Raw genomic sequence first — 15,835 nt, forward strand, 5'->3', positions numbered from 1 at the left:
ACCGTGCACCTCTGCCCTGTGCATCAGGCGCGTTCTGACACCTGCCAGACCTTTCTGAAACACCCTCCTGTTCTCCCAGTCTTGCTTCTAGAGTACGTAGTGTCTCTCTGAGGAGGAAGGGAAATTAACATCGCACCCGACTTTCAGGCACCGACATCTTAGATCTTCTCCAATGATTACTTATTCCTTGAACAGACCATAAAAACAGAAAGGTTTCTGAATACATTTACAAATCGTGTGGGCAGTACATCCAAGGCCTTTGGGCTCAGAACACACTGGCTGTCATGTAACTGTGACAGCCTGTTATACCTTAAACTCCAGGTGACTGTGCACACTGCCGATTAGACCCCTGAGCTGTGGTGACATGTGTGGGTGCTGGCAGCTCTTCGCAGCTGCCGGAACCTCGTATGTGCACCATGGTCTCCTCAGCCTGCACACGCGTGCCGTCAGCTGAGTCTGGGACCAATGCGGGGGACAGATGAGTGTTCCCAAGTAACGTGAATTTTCCTTCCACGTCTTGGGAAATTTTGACTCTGACTTTGGATGTGATTCTGGGATCACCCTGCTGTTTTCATGCATCCTTCTCCGTTTCTGATGTGGCTTTGTCCCAGGGACAAGGATGCTCTCTGGCAGAAGTCCGATGCCCTAGAATTCCAGCAGAAGCTCAGTGCTGAGGAGAGGTGGCTCGGGGACGCGGAGGCGAGCCACTGTCACGACTGCAAGCGGGAGTTCAGCTGGATGGTGCGGCGGCACCACTGCAGGTCAGCGGGCGGGGCCCAGCGTGGGGGCCACAGCCCTGGGCCGGGCGCTGCTGTCTGTCTGGGAGGAGCCCATGACCATCTGGTCTTCAGGGAGCCAGACCAGAGGGTGTATTGGGCCGGGTCCTGACAGGACGCGCAGGGATCCCTAAAGGGGAAGAGGTTTGATACGGGGGTGTGGGCAGAGTCAAGGGGACCCACAGGGCTGTGGAGCAGCTGGAGGCCAGCAACCGTCGGCCTCCCTCAGCCTGTGGGGACCAGAGGGGAGACGCGGGGAGCTGAAGCTCTGCTGGGGGACAGACAGCAGAGACCCTCCTAGGGCCCAAAGAGGGGTAGGCAGAAGTAAATGTCCACTGGGGCCAAGGCAGGTGGGAAATCATCAGCACAGGCCTGTGGCCCCTTAGAGCCTCTGAACCCCCACGTCGGTGTGTCACAGAAAGTGGGCTCAGCCACATACTTTATCCCCTGTCTCCTGGGACCTTAGGAAATAAAACGTGGCCTCCCAGTTGGGCTTGTCAGGATGGCTTTAATCGGAATCTTACCAAACTGACCGTCAGGCCACCAGGCCAAGCTCCTAAATGGGGCAGAGCCACGTGCGACAAAAGCCGCGTCCTCACGGCCCATGCTTGTTCTACCCCAGGGTCTGCGGCCGCATCTTCTGTTACTACTGCTGCAACAACTATGTCCTGACCAAGCACGGCGGCAAGAAGGAGCGCTGCTGCCGGGCCTGCTTCCGGAAGTTCAGCGACGGCCCCGGCTCCCCTGACAGCGCCAGCTCCGGCACCAGCCAGGGCGAGCCCAGCCCAGCGCTCTCGCCGGCCCGAGCTGGGCCCCAGGCCACCGGAGGACAAGGTCGGGCTCCCGCCCCTGCCCTCCGTGTTCTTAGGCGCCACCCTTCCCCTGCCCCACCGTGGCTGGTCAGCTTAATTCAGTGGTTTCCAGACTCGCGTTAAAGACGTGCTAAAAATGTATTCCACCAATTTGAGACTTCGTTTTTATGTGGTTAGGATTGAAAGAGAATTAAAAAGGGACTAACTTTCTCCTGATACGATTCAGCATTATTTAACGCCAGGTCTGTGCACTTCTTAACTCAGTGTGCCACCTTGGAAAATACTGTCCCCAGAGCGTCAGCCCCCATAACCCAGCCCTCCCAGCGGAGCAGCCAAGGGCCAGGACATCCTTCACCTTCTCCCTGTGGTTCGCGCTGTCTCTCGGTGGCCAAGGAGGACGTAGTGTCCGTGCCCTCTCACTCTGCTCAGGAAGAGGAAGTGGGATCTGGTCCCTGCAGCTCCTGCTCTGAGCACGACCCAGCAGGGCGGGCCAGGCCGGCCTCCCAGCCACGGCGCTGTGGATGTAGACTGCCAGAGAGGCAGGGCTGGCGCAGCAGGGGCAGGGGCGAGTCTGGGCGGGGCTTAGGCAGCTCCGCTCCCTGATGCCGGTCCCTCTGGGCTCCTCCTTGGCCTCTGCCTGGGGGCAGGTCAGCCAGCCCTCAGTAACCCCCTGAGTTTCTCTTTTGTTTAACTGGATCATCAGGGAGGTTAGCAGCCCCGTTATGTATTTGGGTAGAAAGAACCGCTCAGGGACGGCGGGATGCACTGAACACAGCATTGCTGCATCTTCTTCAAACACGTTTTTAATTTTTCTAATCTATTTAAAAAAAATTTTTTTTTAATGTTATTTTTGAGAGAGAGAGAGAGAGAGAGAGCATGCGAACAGGGGAGGGACAGAGAGAGAAGGAGACACAGAATCTGAAGCAGGCTCCAGGCTCTGAGCTGTCAGCACAGAGCCCAATGCAGGGCTTGAACTCATGAACCGTAAGATCATGACCTGAGCTGAAGTCAGATGCTTAACTGACTGAGCCACTCAGGCGCCCCTTAATTTTTTTTTTTTATTAAATTTCAAGAGTCCTTTATATATTCTGGATAGAACTTATTTATTAGGAATGTGTTTTATAAATACGTTTTGTCCAACCAAAAACCTGTCTTTTCACCTTCTTTCAAATAAGGTGTATATATATATATATATATATATATACACACACACACAAACACACACAGACATCTTCTCTATTCATGCGTCAGTTGATGGACATTTGGACTCTTTCCATAATTTGGCTGTTATTGATAGCACTGCTATAAATATTGGAGTACATGTGCCCCTTCAAATCAGCACTCCTATGTCCTTTTGATAAATACCTAGTAGTGCAGTTGCTGGGCGGTAGAGTAGTTCTATGTTTAATTTTTTGAGGAACCTCCGTACTATTTTCCAGAGTGGCTGCACCAGTTTGCATTCCCACCAGTAGTGCAAAAGGGTTCCCCCTTTCTCCGCATCCTCACTGACATCTGTTGTTTCCTGAGTTGTTAATTTTAGCCATTCTGAGAGGTGTGAGGTGATATCTCATTGAGGCTTTGATTTGTATTTCCCATGGTGTGTGATATTGAGCCTCTTTTCATGTGTCTGTTGGCCATCTGGATGTCTTCTTTGGAAAAGTGGCTATTCATGTCTTCTGCCCATTTCCTCACTGGATTATTTTTGGGAGGAGCTGTTGAGTTTCATAAGGTCTTTATAGATTTTAGATACTAACCCTTTGTGAGATATGTCATTTGCAAATACCTTCTCCCATTTGATCAGTTGCCTAGTTTTGTTGATTGCTTTTTTGTTTGTTTTTTTTTTAATTTATTTCTGAGAGAGAGACAGCATGAGCAGGGGAAGGTCAGAGAGAGAGGGAGACACAGAATCCGAAAGAGGCTCCAGGCTCTGAGCTAGCTGTCAGCACAGAGCCCAACGCAGGGCTCGAACCCACGAATCGTGAGATCATGACCCGAGCCAAAGTTGGACGCTTAACCGACTGAGCCACCCAGGCACCCCGATTGTTTTTGTTTTTTTTTTCCACTCTACAGACGCTTTTTATCTTGATGAGGTCTCAGTAGTTCATTTTTGCTTTTGTTTCCCTTTACCCCTGGAGAGCTGTCTAATAAGAAGTAGCTGAGGCTGAGGTCAAAGAGGTTGCTGCCTGTTTTCTCCTGTGGGATTTTGTTGGTTTCCTGTATCCATTTACTTTTAGAATTTAGTTTGTCAACTTCTACAAGAAATCCTGAGGAAATTTTGGTTGAGGTTGCATTGAGTCTCTATATTATATTGGGGAGGATTGACATGTTAACAAAATTGAGTCTTCCAATCCATGAACATGGTATAGTTCTCCATTTATTTAAGTCTTCTTTGATCTCTCTCAGTGGATCTCTCTCATTTGGGGCGCCTGATGCTCCTTGTCCCTTCCTTCCTCATCCTCCTTCCTTCCCTCTGCCAGCCTCAGAAGGCAGGTTCAGAAGTATGTCTGGGTCTATGGAAAGAAACCAGTCTCTGGTCTCCTTTCTCAGCCTGTGTCTCAAGCCCTCATTATGCTCCTCCTAAAGCACAGCCTGTCCCACCAGCCCTGTGGCAGAGCCGGCTGGAAACTTGGAGCTCACGTGAACTGTTCTTGCTTAACAGTCCAGGGATCTCCCCTGTCCTGACTTACAGGCAGGTGTTCCAGCGATGACAGAGGGTGGCACTGTGCCAGAGTTCTGAGGTCACTTGTTTTGATTTCTGACATTTCCTGTCTCCTCATCTATCTGTATTTCTTTTTATCTTTTTTCTTTTTTCTATCTTTCCTTCTGCCTGCCTTTCTTCACCTCAGGCCCACCATCACATTTTCCATGCTGTATGCGGGAGAGTGCGTGCAGGTGGGGTGGCCGGCACAGGGACATCTATACAGCATCCTTCCTACTGAGTGGCCTGCAGAGTCAGACACAAGTTCCCCAGTCAGAAGCACAGTGGCCACTGCCACCTTGGGCAGAGGGAGGGTCTTTCCCATCCCCCAGTGGAAGGAGGTAGAAACACAGGGTCCAAACAGAATCTTGGTTTCTGGATAATAAGTCGTGCTTGTGTTTTGGGGAGCAAAGATTCAGCACCGCAGAAGTGTGTTTACTTTTCTGTTAGGTTCTTTCCTGATGAGGTTTTGACAGGTTTTTTTTTTCCCCTCTGCCCTGAATTAGAGGCCTCTGAGAATATGTAAGAGCTTGAATCTCTTTAAAGCCTGACTGAGGAGCTTCGGAGAAATCTCTTGAATCATATGTTCAGTTGCCCCCATAGTCCCCACTGCTCTCTGGAATGTCCCAGCGGCTGTCTCTCTCCCATCCAGATAGAGTAGCTGTGTGTTGAGCGGGCACTCAGAGCGTGTCCCGGCGCCCCCTCCCTGTCCTGTGCGTAACCGCATGTGTCTCTCCTCTCCCTGTCCGCCTCTGTGACCCAGGCGTAGACACTGACTGCAGGCTGCCAGATGATGCCGCGTTCGACATCATCACTGATGAGGAGCTGTGCCAGATCCAGGAGTCGGGCTCCTCTCTGCCTGAGACGCCCACCGAAACAGACTCCCTCGACCCGAACGTGCCCGAACAGTGAGTAGGCCTCACCGTTACTTCCTGTGTGCTCCTGGGTGCTAGGCCTTTGTGCCTTCGATGAAAGGACCAGGAAAGTGAGACTTTGGAAGCAGGACTGGCTGTCTTTCCTTAAGGGAAGGCACCTCAGAACAGTGCCCCGGACAGGGTCCTGGGCTTGCGGACGGCTGCCCACCCGCTGCCTCTTTACACGGTCTCCCCTCCACACACGTGCACCCCTCGTGTCTCTGTGTCCTGCTTATCCGTTAGTACTTACCTTCCACAGACCCTCTCGTGTTTCCGGGCCAGCTGGTTTCCAACAAGGTTTGTGAGGAGAGTTTTGCGAAGGCCAATTTTTAAATAATATGACATAACCGCACGAAGTGCCACCATGTTTCAGTGTCAAGAGTTTACGCCAGGGGGACCCACGGGGAAAGGTCAAGCCCCCGCCCCCCACGGCAGCCTTGCCCAGCGTCTCAGTCCCCTGATGTCGGGCTTAAATGCAGTTCCTGCAGCAAAGCACAGACTGTTCAAAAGCCAAGAAAGAATTTGCGCACCCCCCACCCCGGGTCCACTTTCCCTCGAGTTAGGGAGGTTCGTGATGCTCTTGGCCAATACCCGCACGGAGATCTCTATCCCTCTCTTCCTGCCCAGACCTCAGAGGAGGGCTAGGGTTAGTCAGCCAGGATCTCTGCCGTGAGGGAGGTGTCTAGAGCCCTCACAGAGCGCTCAGGGCAGGAGACTTTAGGCTTAGAGATCACCCTCCACATGCCTCTGTTCTTTGACTAGAGGGTGACTGGACTCTCGTGCCGTAGCCTCATGGAGAGAGCCCCCAGGCCCCCCAGCCCGTAGGCCCCAGTGCGCTGCTGCTTCCGCGCCCTTGGACCCGCCCGCCTCCCCTCCTGAAGCCCCCCGACCCCACAGCCTGCAGGGTTCCCCCAAGGGCACTGAGCCACTCAGCACCATCCCCTGGCAGCCGCACTCCCTGCCAGGCGGTAGGTGGTGAGGGGAGCAGGGCCGGGCGCTCCGGGCCTGGGACGGCCTTTGGCTGTCGCCTGCAGGACAGAGTGACCCCCTGCAACTCCCTCTTTCCCTCACCCCTCAGCTTCCCCTTTCCCAGTGAGAACAAAACCAGAAGGCACTCTGACCGCTGACAGATACCTGTGTTTCAGTCCTGAGGAATCAGGAAGTGTTCCAGGGATGGGAAGCGGCCGGCTTGCTGCCCCACATCCCCAGCGTGGCTCCGGGCCTGGCGGGAGCCTGCAGCGCCTGCGCCCCCACCCCATCAGCTAAGGGCCTGCAGCCTCACCCGCTGCCTCTGGGCATCAGAGATGACCCAAGTGTCTCTGGCAGCTTTGTCGTCCGTTCTTTCTCTTCCTAAGTCTAAGAGCAGTCAAACACCAGACCCCTGAGGAAGCACGGGCCGTCTCGAGCCCTGCATTTGTGTCAGCCTCCCTGATGGAAAACTTAGAGAAAGAAATCAGTTTCAAAGTAGGAAGGGATGGAACACCGGGTGTGTCCACATCCACGGGGGAAAGAAGGCTGCCTGGAGGCGGTGTTGTTGACAGCCACTCTGCCCAGCACCCTCCCTGTGTGGCTGCCTCCACGTGTGGCCTCACTCGGCCCCTGTCCAGCCCTTCAAGCCTTAGGGATTATGGTTCTCATGTTACAGGCAAAGCGGCTGAAGCCTCAGGAGGCCGGATAAGCCGCTCCAGGGCACGGGGTTGTAAGTGTCAGCACCAGCCTTTGTGCCCAGAACCCCTCCCTCCGTCCACAGCCTTGGGTTCCTTCTGAAGAGTTCATTTCTCTTCTTGGGGCCCCACGTCCCCGTGCGCACATCAGAAGCCTGTCCACTCCCCACCGCGCCGCAACGTGTACACGCTCTGAGGGTAATGAAGTTGTCTGCCTCGCCCCTCCTGGCAGTGAGGGGACAGGCACAGGTCCCCACGGCCCTGAGCAATCTCCCACTGGCCCCCACACATGGCTCAGAGCCAGGATGGTGGCGAGAAACAGAAGCACAGCCCCTCACCTGGGGAGGAAAGGTGGCACTCTTCAGAGCCCTCCAGGTAGGCCTGTCTACACCCACTGTCTACACTCAGCCAGGCCCTCGCTCGGCCTTCTCCAGGGGCCAAGTGTCCATCTGTGCTCGGCACCGAGAAGGCAGGCAGGAATGGGAAGAAAACTCTTGTCCACCAGCAGCAGGGCTGGGCCTTGGGTCCCTTGGCCTCCGCTCCGCTTCCACCCTGGCCTGCCCTCCCCCTCTGGTCACCAGATGAGCAGCTATGAGGCCGTGAAGAGCTTGAGCTCTGGACTCAGACACCTGGTCAGAGCATGAGCTGCCCCCCCCAGGTTCCGCGGCCTTCTGAACTCAGTTCCCTCCCCTAGAAGAGAGGGGGACCATCCCCCTCGGGGACCGGTAGGAAGATTCGATGAGAAGGACGTGTGTAAAGCGCCAAGCCCATGCCTGGCACCTGAGTGGCCTCCCATGGAGGTGCCTGGTTCTGTGATGTTCCGTGTGTCTTGTGATGCCGAGCCAGGCCCGTTTCCTTCCTGCTTATTCCTAGTACCCCCGTACTTCTCCAAGGAAAACCTCTCCCGGTGCCCAATGACACTGAGCTAAACCCGAGACTGTCCCTGAACCACCGGGCGCCTTTGCCAGTAATTGCTTTATAACTTGTACTTCCTGGTCACAGTGCCTTGCGGGGCTGTGGTGAGTTGAGCACCAGCCAGGAGGTGCGATGCCTGTATCTCAGAAACAAAATGAGAACAGGATATGGTAATAATGGTTACGGTTAGAAAGCCACCTTGTGCTCAGGTTAACCCGGCGGCTCCGCCTTCCTGAGGAGGACAGAGCCAGCGGGTACCTTGAGACCATCCGCTGCAGGAAACGCCAACACTTGGGGACAGAGAGAGAGTCCGTTCACCGGAGTCCTAGCCCCGGCTGTGCTGCGTGAGCTCTGAACCAGTCTCCTCACCTGAAACATGGGGATGCGGGTGCCAGGCCTCCCACTGCCCGGCGTTGGGAGTTACCACGGACCGCGGAGGACCGGGCACATGAAAGAGGCACTGCCCGGGGGACCCCTTGGTGGAGGAGGTCAGAGCAAGCACCCCCTCTGCTCCTGGACCCCGCCAGCAGGGCGGCTTCAGCTGTTTCTTCCCCGCAGCTCCAACCCCTCCATCCAGAATGCTCACTGAGATCACCTGGGCCTCTGGCTTCCAGGCGGCCCCTGGAATCAGAGTCACCCCATGTTCGTCACATGTCCTTGCAGCCTTCCGGGACCTCTAAGCCCGCGGAAGGGTCGGGAACACGGTGAGGGAGTGGCTTGCCCCCAGGCCCCGAGGCCACGCCAAGGCAGCCCGGCCCGCCCTTCTGCAGCCCCCCACCACCTGCGTCCCATCGTGTGCTCGTGCGTGTGAGCAGTGGCAGGGGGAGGAGCAGAGCAGGAGTGAGGCCAGGAGCCAGGCTTCGTGGGGCTGTTGTGTGGACAGGACGAGGTCAGGACGTAACAGCCCTCTGTTACCTACGTGGGCCGCGCTGGCCTCTGTTGCCAGCGCTGCTGTGTCCCCAGGGGAGGGCCTTGAAAAACCCCAGCTCTCAGGTGCAGCAGACGGGTCCAGAGAGTCTAGGGCCAGGGAGTGACTGAGAACACAGGGAAGGTAAAGGAAGAGTCGGCTGTTGTGCTGTTCCCGTTTTCCTAAGGCGTAGAAGGAGGGGCACAGCCTTTGTGCAGGGGGCCTGGAGAGAGGGCCGATGACCAAGGCCTGGGGGAGGGGGGCTGGGAACAGCCCGACGGGTGCCTGGCCTTGTGGGCTCAGCCTGGCAGGCCCTGGCTAGGGAGGTCCCAGCGGCCCGGCAGCCACCCCTCTGTTGCCTCGGCCACGCAGCCCCCAGCGCGGCCCCAGCGAGCACCGTCCGGGCCTCACGAGCGCTCCTGGAGGGCGGGCTGCCCGTGGCCAGCGGTGTGGAGGCTGAGCAGCTCCCCCGAGCATGTGCAGGCCGGAGCAGGCCCGAGCCCGGGTCTGAGTGACCCGGAGCCCTGCTTTGCCCGTCACGCCACACAGCTTCCCGTGCGGAGGTGCGGTGGGGCCCCCGGCTTCCTGCCTCTTCACGTCCTCCTTTCCAGGTGGGGCCTCTGTCTCGTTCTGGGGAAGTGAGGGGCTGGGGGCCCCTGTGTCAGAGGTGCTAAGCCTTAAGGTGAACACACGGGGAGGGGAGGGGGGGGTAAAAGAAACTCCTATTTTGAAGCCGGTGTGTTTGTTTTTTTTTTTTCCTGTTGCTTTTTTATTTTGGTGTTTGAAGCCAATTTAAAGAAGATAAAATACAGCCTTATCACCACAGAAAGGGCAGATTTTGTGTGCGAGGAAGCTCTCAGTCCACGGGGCCTGTGTACAGTGAGCCACTGCCCTCCAGGGTGCATTTAGGCACAAGTGCGAGACGGTAGGAGGGTCCCGTGGGCCCTGTGAGGCCTGGCCTGGGCGCAGCTGGACCAGGGTGGGGGTGGCACGCCGGGAACCCCTCCCGTGCCTTGCCAACTCCCCTAGACAGGCCTGCGGCTTCCGCGTGCCGCTAGGTCTTGAGCTGCCATGGCCGTCTTTGGGGCCCTCCCACCCCTGAATGCACGCCACTGTCCCAAGGCCCCCCCCACACCAGCCCCCAGAAGCCGGGGCACTCCTGGCCCGTGTCTCACCAAAACAGAAGAGATTACGAGATTACCAGCTGCTCAGGCTCACCAGTGAGAACCAGGGCTAGGACTCCATGTCCAGCCCCCACCGCCGCACCACTGAGCCAGGTCCCGCCCAGCACCCTGCCTATGGGCTCCAGCTCTCTCTCACTGTAGGTGATTGGGCCCCTCCATTTTTGGTGAGTGGTTTTGCAAAGCATGAGCCTGAAAGGCAACTTTAAGCCAATTGAGCAGATCGCTCCTGGGATCTAATAAACATACACAAGTGTCTGACATTTAGAACTGCTTCATCGTGTGACCATATAGTGGAGGTGACACAAATGTACCTCACATTTTGGGCAGGAGGTTGAAAGCCACAGTGAAGGAACGTTATCACTGGTATATTCCATTTCCTTGATAGAGCCGTGCCCTCAAAGTTTACAATTTTAACTGCTTTCCCCATGCTCTGAGCTCATAAGTAATCACTTCTAGTATGCTCCAAGCATACTGCATTTAAAGTAAAATGTGCCTAGGGATAAACACAGCTTGGAGACTTTAAAAAGGGTTTTATTTCGTAGTCGTGAAAATCATATGCCGTTTGACATGCGTGTGTTCGTATCCTATCTACCCCAATACATGATTTATCTGCATGCGAGCATGTCGGGCGTCGGACAGTTTGGCTCTCAAATGAGCACACCCACCCAAAAATCCATTTCAGAAGTGCTTCTGAGATCCATGAGAGTCGGGAACTCTGCACGTTTTCCTGGCATTCTGTGCACCGCTGGGATCCTCAGTCGACTAATTCATTTGGGCCCATTCATGCCTCCTGGTGTGCCTCCTCCCAAGATTAATCAAAAAGAATATAAGCGTCTCTCTCTATAAAGGCGCAACCCCAAGGTGAGGCAGAACCTGATCTCATTTCTGTCGGGTGCCTGGCGATTGAGGGCTGAGCCAGACAGACCAGCCCTCGTCCCGGCTGTTCCGATCTCCCTGCTTCCCAGTGGCCAGAAGAATCTTCTATACTAGGGAGCCTGGAGTATCACCTGCCCCCAGCAGCTTTGCAGGCCATGCTCCCCTCCTCAGCGTCCAGTCCCAGCCCCTACGAAGGAGAGCCTAAGGTCTCAAGGGTCACTCTTCATTCCCTTGACAGCATTCTTGGGGAGGGTGGAAGGAAAGTCCTTCTAGGTTTTAGAGCGCTGCCCCCCCAACCCTGAGCTTTAGGCCTGAGGGTTCGAAAATAGAGCGGAGTGTGTTCATGCCCAAGAAGCAGGGTCCTACGCCACCTGCTATTTGCCTTCTCCGTGACAATGAGCAAGCCATAAACCAAGCCTTCCTCGTCACGTCCAGAGCACATGGCCCCACTGCTGTACGCTCCGAGTGGCTCTCCGAGCCCCAGGCGGGGCCTACAGCTGGAACATGCTGGTGGCCTCCACGTGATGAGAGGCAGAGCAGGTCTTGGAGGCCTCCTCGGAAGACTTCCACTGACTTGAGGTGCCCAGGTAAGGGGGGCAGCCAAGGTCTTTCATGAGCTTCCAGAAGTTCCTCCGAAACTTCAAGCCAACGAAGGCATAGAGCACGGGATTCAGGCAGGCCCGCAGGTAGGCGATGGCCTCCGTCACGGTGATGGCGTAGTGGAAGCTGGTCATGGTGTGGTACTCCCAGCTCGTGCTGCGGATGAGCTTCACCAGGTTGAAGGGCGTCTGGGTCAGCAGGAACACAGCCACCACCAGGAAGATGACCTTCAGAGACTTGTGCTTCTTGAAGCCTCGGGCACGAAGCAGCGTCTTGACAATGACAGAGTAGCAGAACACCATGGTGAGCAGGGGCAGGAAGAACCCCAGTGTCATCTGGGTGGCAAGGACCACCGTGGAAATCTCCTCGTTGTGATAACCACAGACGAGCTTGTCGAGATAGAGGACGTTGCCGTAGATGATCTGCGGCAGGGAAAGCAGCAGGGAGGTCAACCAGATGAACACGCAGATGGCCTTGCCCCAGACCATCCGCCTCCCCTGCTGGTTGTAGGCCTTGGTGGCCCGAACCACCGCAATGAAGCGGTCTATGGTGATGCAGGTAAGGACGAGCATGGACGTGTAGAAGTTCAAAGTGTAGATGCCCAGCAGGGTTTTGCACATGACGGTGCCGAAGGCCCACTCGTGGATGCTCGCGTAGGCCCAGAAGGGCAGGGTGCAGACAAACACCAGGTCGGCCAAGGGCAGGTTCATCAGGAACACGTCCGTCAGACTCTTCAGCTTCTGGTAGAAGATGTAGATGACGAGCACCAGCACGTTCCCCACCAGGCCACAAATGAACACCCCCAGGTACATGCAGGGCAGGAAGACCTTGCGGAACTCCAGGAAGCGCTCGTGCCCCTCGCTGCTGTCGTTGGATGTGTTGAAGAAGCCGGGGTCCACGTAGTCCTCCTCCGCCATGACGGGCGTCTGGCCAACACCTGGGAGGCACACACAGGGACTCTGAGCAGGGCCGAGGGGGGACAGCTCCTGTCCTCCCACAGCCCTGCTGCTCCACTTTTAGGGGGCACACAGACCTCTCCTGAACCCACCTGAATCCAGACAGTGGAGCTGAGGAGCGATTGGCCCGAGAGCCACCCTTAAGTAGCCCAAAAATTCTGAGGCTCTCACCCAACCTCAGGGACATGACTGACCCCCACGCACTATCCGTAAAATCCTGTGCCAACTGGTCTTGAAGGCAGAGGTCACCACGTGCTGGAGTGTGGGCAGAACTGCAGAACTGCTTTCTTCTTGTTTTTTACTTTTTTTTTTTAATGTTTATTTTTGAGAGACAGACAAACAGAGCACAAGCAGGGGAGGGGCAGAGAGAGAGGGAGACACAGAATCTGAAGCAGGCTCCAGGCCCTGAGCTGTCAGCACAGAGCCCGACATGGGGCTCAAACTCAAACTGCAAAATCATGACTTGAGCTGAAGTTGAAGTTTAACCGACTGAGCCACCCAGACGCCCCGAGAAACGCTCTCTCATGGGCAGGCCTGGCTTCATCCGCCCATCCTGTGCCTCATTTCTGTGGAATTAGACCCCTGAGCTGCTAACTGTGGAAGCTAAGGTGCGTATCCCCTTCCCTGGGGGCTCCACCGTTGAGAAGACTTCTGCAGACCAGCAGGGGCTCCCAGGAGGACCGGGACCTTCCCGCCTGGGTAGACAGCCCGTCCTGTCTTTTCTCGCCCTCTGCTGCCCAGATTCAGGCACTGGGGAAAGGGGCGTGGGAAGCGGCGGGCTGCCCGGCACCAGCACAGTGGCTGAGCCGGTCACGACCAGGGCCAGGACCAGGACAGGGCAGCTCTCTGCCTAGCCCCGCCCCTCATCGCCTGTCACACGACACTCCACCCCCAGAGCGTGGTTTCCTGAAGGCTTCTTGATCTCCAGGAACCTCTTAAATGGAACATTTCCCCAGAAGGGAACATTACTTTAGCTTTTGTGACTGGCATTCTTGCCCAAGGGGTCTCCTTGAACCAATGGAAGGTCCACTTGCGATGGGCCGCCGAATGGGTGGACTCCCGCAGTGGGGCCTGCGGCCAGCCTTGCAGTAAAGCGGGCGGGGAAGGGACCACAGAGCCGCCTGTCTTGCCTGGGGCTCGCGGCCTTTTAAGACCGTCACCTCCCCCTGCCCTATGACCCTGCCCAGGAGCACAGACAGGACGCGAGGAGCTTGGGAGCAGAGGCACAGAGGCGGCTGTGGCAGCACCAGCCCTGCAGGCCAGGTCACTGACCTGCAGATAGCACGCATGCAGAGGCTCGTTTCTGGTGACCCAGGGCCATGCCTAGCTAGCACCTCAAGAAGGTGTTATTTGGCTTAGTGAAGGCAGAATGTCAGCCAGCCAGACAAGGGCACATACAAGGAGAGAGCATGCCTTCCTTTCTGATCGGCTTGACAGTTCCTCATCCTCACTGGAGATGGTGGCAGCCCTGGCGCTGCCGCCTCTGTCCTCCTGGGGACACAGTGCCCTTTCTCTCCAAGGAGGAGCCTCTCCTTTGGGATAAGATGCCTCAGTGAAAAGCCCCTGCCCTTCGAGCCACAAGATGAGGATGTGTGTGTGTTCTTGCTTCACGCGGGGACGAAAACATTTTTTTCATCACCTAGCACACGCACCGGGTGGCTTTGCTCTCCTTAAGAATAACATCCCACCTCCATTATTGCCTGACTTCCTCTGGCCTTTTTTAAGAAAATCCCCTTGATGCTGGCATTACACGTTTCCTTGAAGGGCCCCTGCAGATTCACTTGTGCCAATCAGCAAACTTGGTGCTAACATTGTGACCGCACAGTTCTGTACAGATTGAATGACTAAAAATGAGTTTCCCTCCTAGAAATGTTAAAATCATTCATCTCTTTGTCTTGAGTAGCCGAAACCCTGTGTCAATCTATCTATGCAACTTTTTTTTTTTTAAAGAACATTGTATTCTGCTTTGAATGCAGTGTAAATGACTGATACTAAATAAATTAGCAAGTTACAATCCAGACAGAAAACAGAATATAGCCCGAACGTTTAGGAAGTGCTTTTCATAATCCTGGGGGAGGCAGCACGCTTAAATTGCTCACACCAGTGACCACAAAGTAACTGCACGGTTAGCAGTGGCTGTTAAAGTATTCCAATGAGTGGAAGACCAAGAGAATGTAGAATTGGTCATGATTCTTAACTTTGATCATAAACCCCTTTGAGAATCTCCTAAAAGCTGCAGGCCTTTTCCTCAGATGTGCACAGTAAGTTCTGAGGCTTGTAAGCCCCTTGAGTCCCTCTGCCGTGTACTCTGGGGACCCTTGATGAGCTCTATGGTTTTGACTATATATGTATATATATACACATATGTACATTGATTATACACACGCATGCACATACACACACACACACACACACACACATATGTAGGCTCTACACCCAACGTGAGGCTTAAACTCACAACCCTGAGATCAAGAGTTGCATGCTTCACGACTGAGCCAGCCAGGTGCCCCAATTTTGACTAATATGTTTTAAAACATTAAAAAAAAACAAAACAAAACCCAGAAATGATCAGTAGGCTTGCTGTGGAATTAGGGATGACTTCTTGCCCTTCCCCCTTTATGTTCCTCTCTCCTTTCCTGAGGTTTCTACAGTGGTACATTGACTTACACTGAGAACAGAAAATAGCCAGCCACCTGAGAGAGCGGCTTGTGTTGTAAGTTACAATGCAAAAGAAATGAAAACAGAGAACAAGAGATTATTCTGTAACCAGATGTGGACAGTGGCCAGGCACCCCTGGTCTCCCGGGGAGAGGGTGCCCCCAGCGCCGTCAGCTTATAAGCCCAGACCGTGTGCCCAGAACCACGTTCAGTCATGCCCACAGTTCTCTATTGCGGGGCAGAGGTAGAATTCGAACCAAGAGCTGCCAGGCCCAGAAGTCCGGGCGTTTACGCCGTACTGCGCCGCAGGCAGGAATCAGAGGCCCCTGGTGAGCCGGGGTAGCCCCTGCCTTTGTAACTCAAAAGAAGACAAGTGACTCACCAGCGGAGAGGCGCTGTCGATTTATTGCAGCACTGAGCTCGTTCACAGCACCGAGGTCTGCCTCTACCTCTCTGTGATGTGGTCCGTGTTTCCGTTGAATATCTTCTGAGAGCCCTTGGCTGGTGATCATGAGAGATGCGCCTGCCCCCTGCCTCGTACATCAGAATCCACATGACCAGCCTACACCCGTGGAATTTGGGAGGTCAGATGGGAGGTCCGATGCCCTACCCCCCTGCTGCCTGGCCATGGACGTAATCATCTGTCAGAACTTGAGAGAGTTTCGTTTGTAAACGGAAGGGGACCAATAAGCAGGTCTGAGCCCGGCAGCCCACGGAAGGTGGTGGCATTTGTGCCCTAAAATTACTTCATTCACTAGTCCTGTCTCTTTGGAAGTGCTTGGGTCTGGACCGCTGCAAAGCGCGTGCTGTGGCCTGGGTTCTGGGTACACGTGATTCTCGCTTGCAGCAGCCCTGCAAAGTCCGTCTTATCCCCAC

At 55.2% G+C, this 15,835-nt stretch overlaps 2 protein-coding genes across 2 annotated transcripts in view; one reads left to right on the forward strand and one right to left on the reverse strand.

Moving 5' to 3' along the window:
• Nucleotides 1-15,835, forward strand: part of FYCO1 (FYVE and coiled-coil domain autophagy adaptor 1) — a 71,041-nt gene that overhangs the window by 33,716 nt on the left and 21,490 nt on the right. The window contains exons 12-14 of the mRNA XM_039228053.1: nucleotides 612-761; nucleotides 1,399-1,610; nucleotides 5,050-5,194. Coding sequence (XP_039083984.1) covers nucleotides 612-761; nucleotides 1,399-1,610; nucleotides 5,050-5,194 — 507 coding nt within the window. The remainder of the gene's footprint in view (nucleotides 1-611; nucleotides 762-1,398; nucleotides 1,611-5,049; nucleotides 5,195-15,835) is intronic.
• CXCR6 (C-X-C motif chemokine receptor 6) lies at nucleotides 10,386-15,542 on the reverse strand. The gene is made up of 2 exons (XM_039228054.1): nucleotides 15,342-15,542; nucleotides 10,386-12,283 (listed from the first exon to the last, which is right to left on the reverse strand). The coding sequence occupies exons 1-2, from the start codon at nucleotides 15,469-15,471 to the stop codon at nucleotides 11,238-11,240; spliced, it is 1,176 nt and encodes a 391-aa protein (XP_039083985.1). The 5' UTR covers nucleotides 15,472-15,542; the 3' UTR covers nucleotides 10,386-11,237.

This window comes from Hyaena hyaena, unplaced genomic scaffold, assembly GCF_003009895.1.
Source record: "Hyaena hyaena isolate Hyena2069 unplaced genomic scaffold, ASM300989v1 scaffold_30, whole genome shotgun sequence".
Lineage (NCBI taxonomy): Eukaryota > Metazoa > Chordata > Mammalia > Carnivora > Hyaenidae > Hyaena > Hyaena hyaena.

Bases quoted from the DNA above. Each gene is read 5' to 3' on its own strand.
- CXCR6 (XM_039228054.1), bottom strand. From the start codon at position 15,471: ATGATCACCAGCCAAGGGCTCTCAGAAGATATTCAACGGAAACACGGA. The intron at 12,284-15,341 runs GTGAGTCACTTG...TGTGCCTCCCAG, and splicing joins TCGACAGCGCCTCTCCGCTG to GTGTTGGCCAGACGCCCGTC.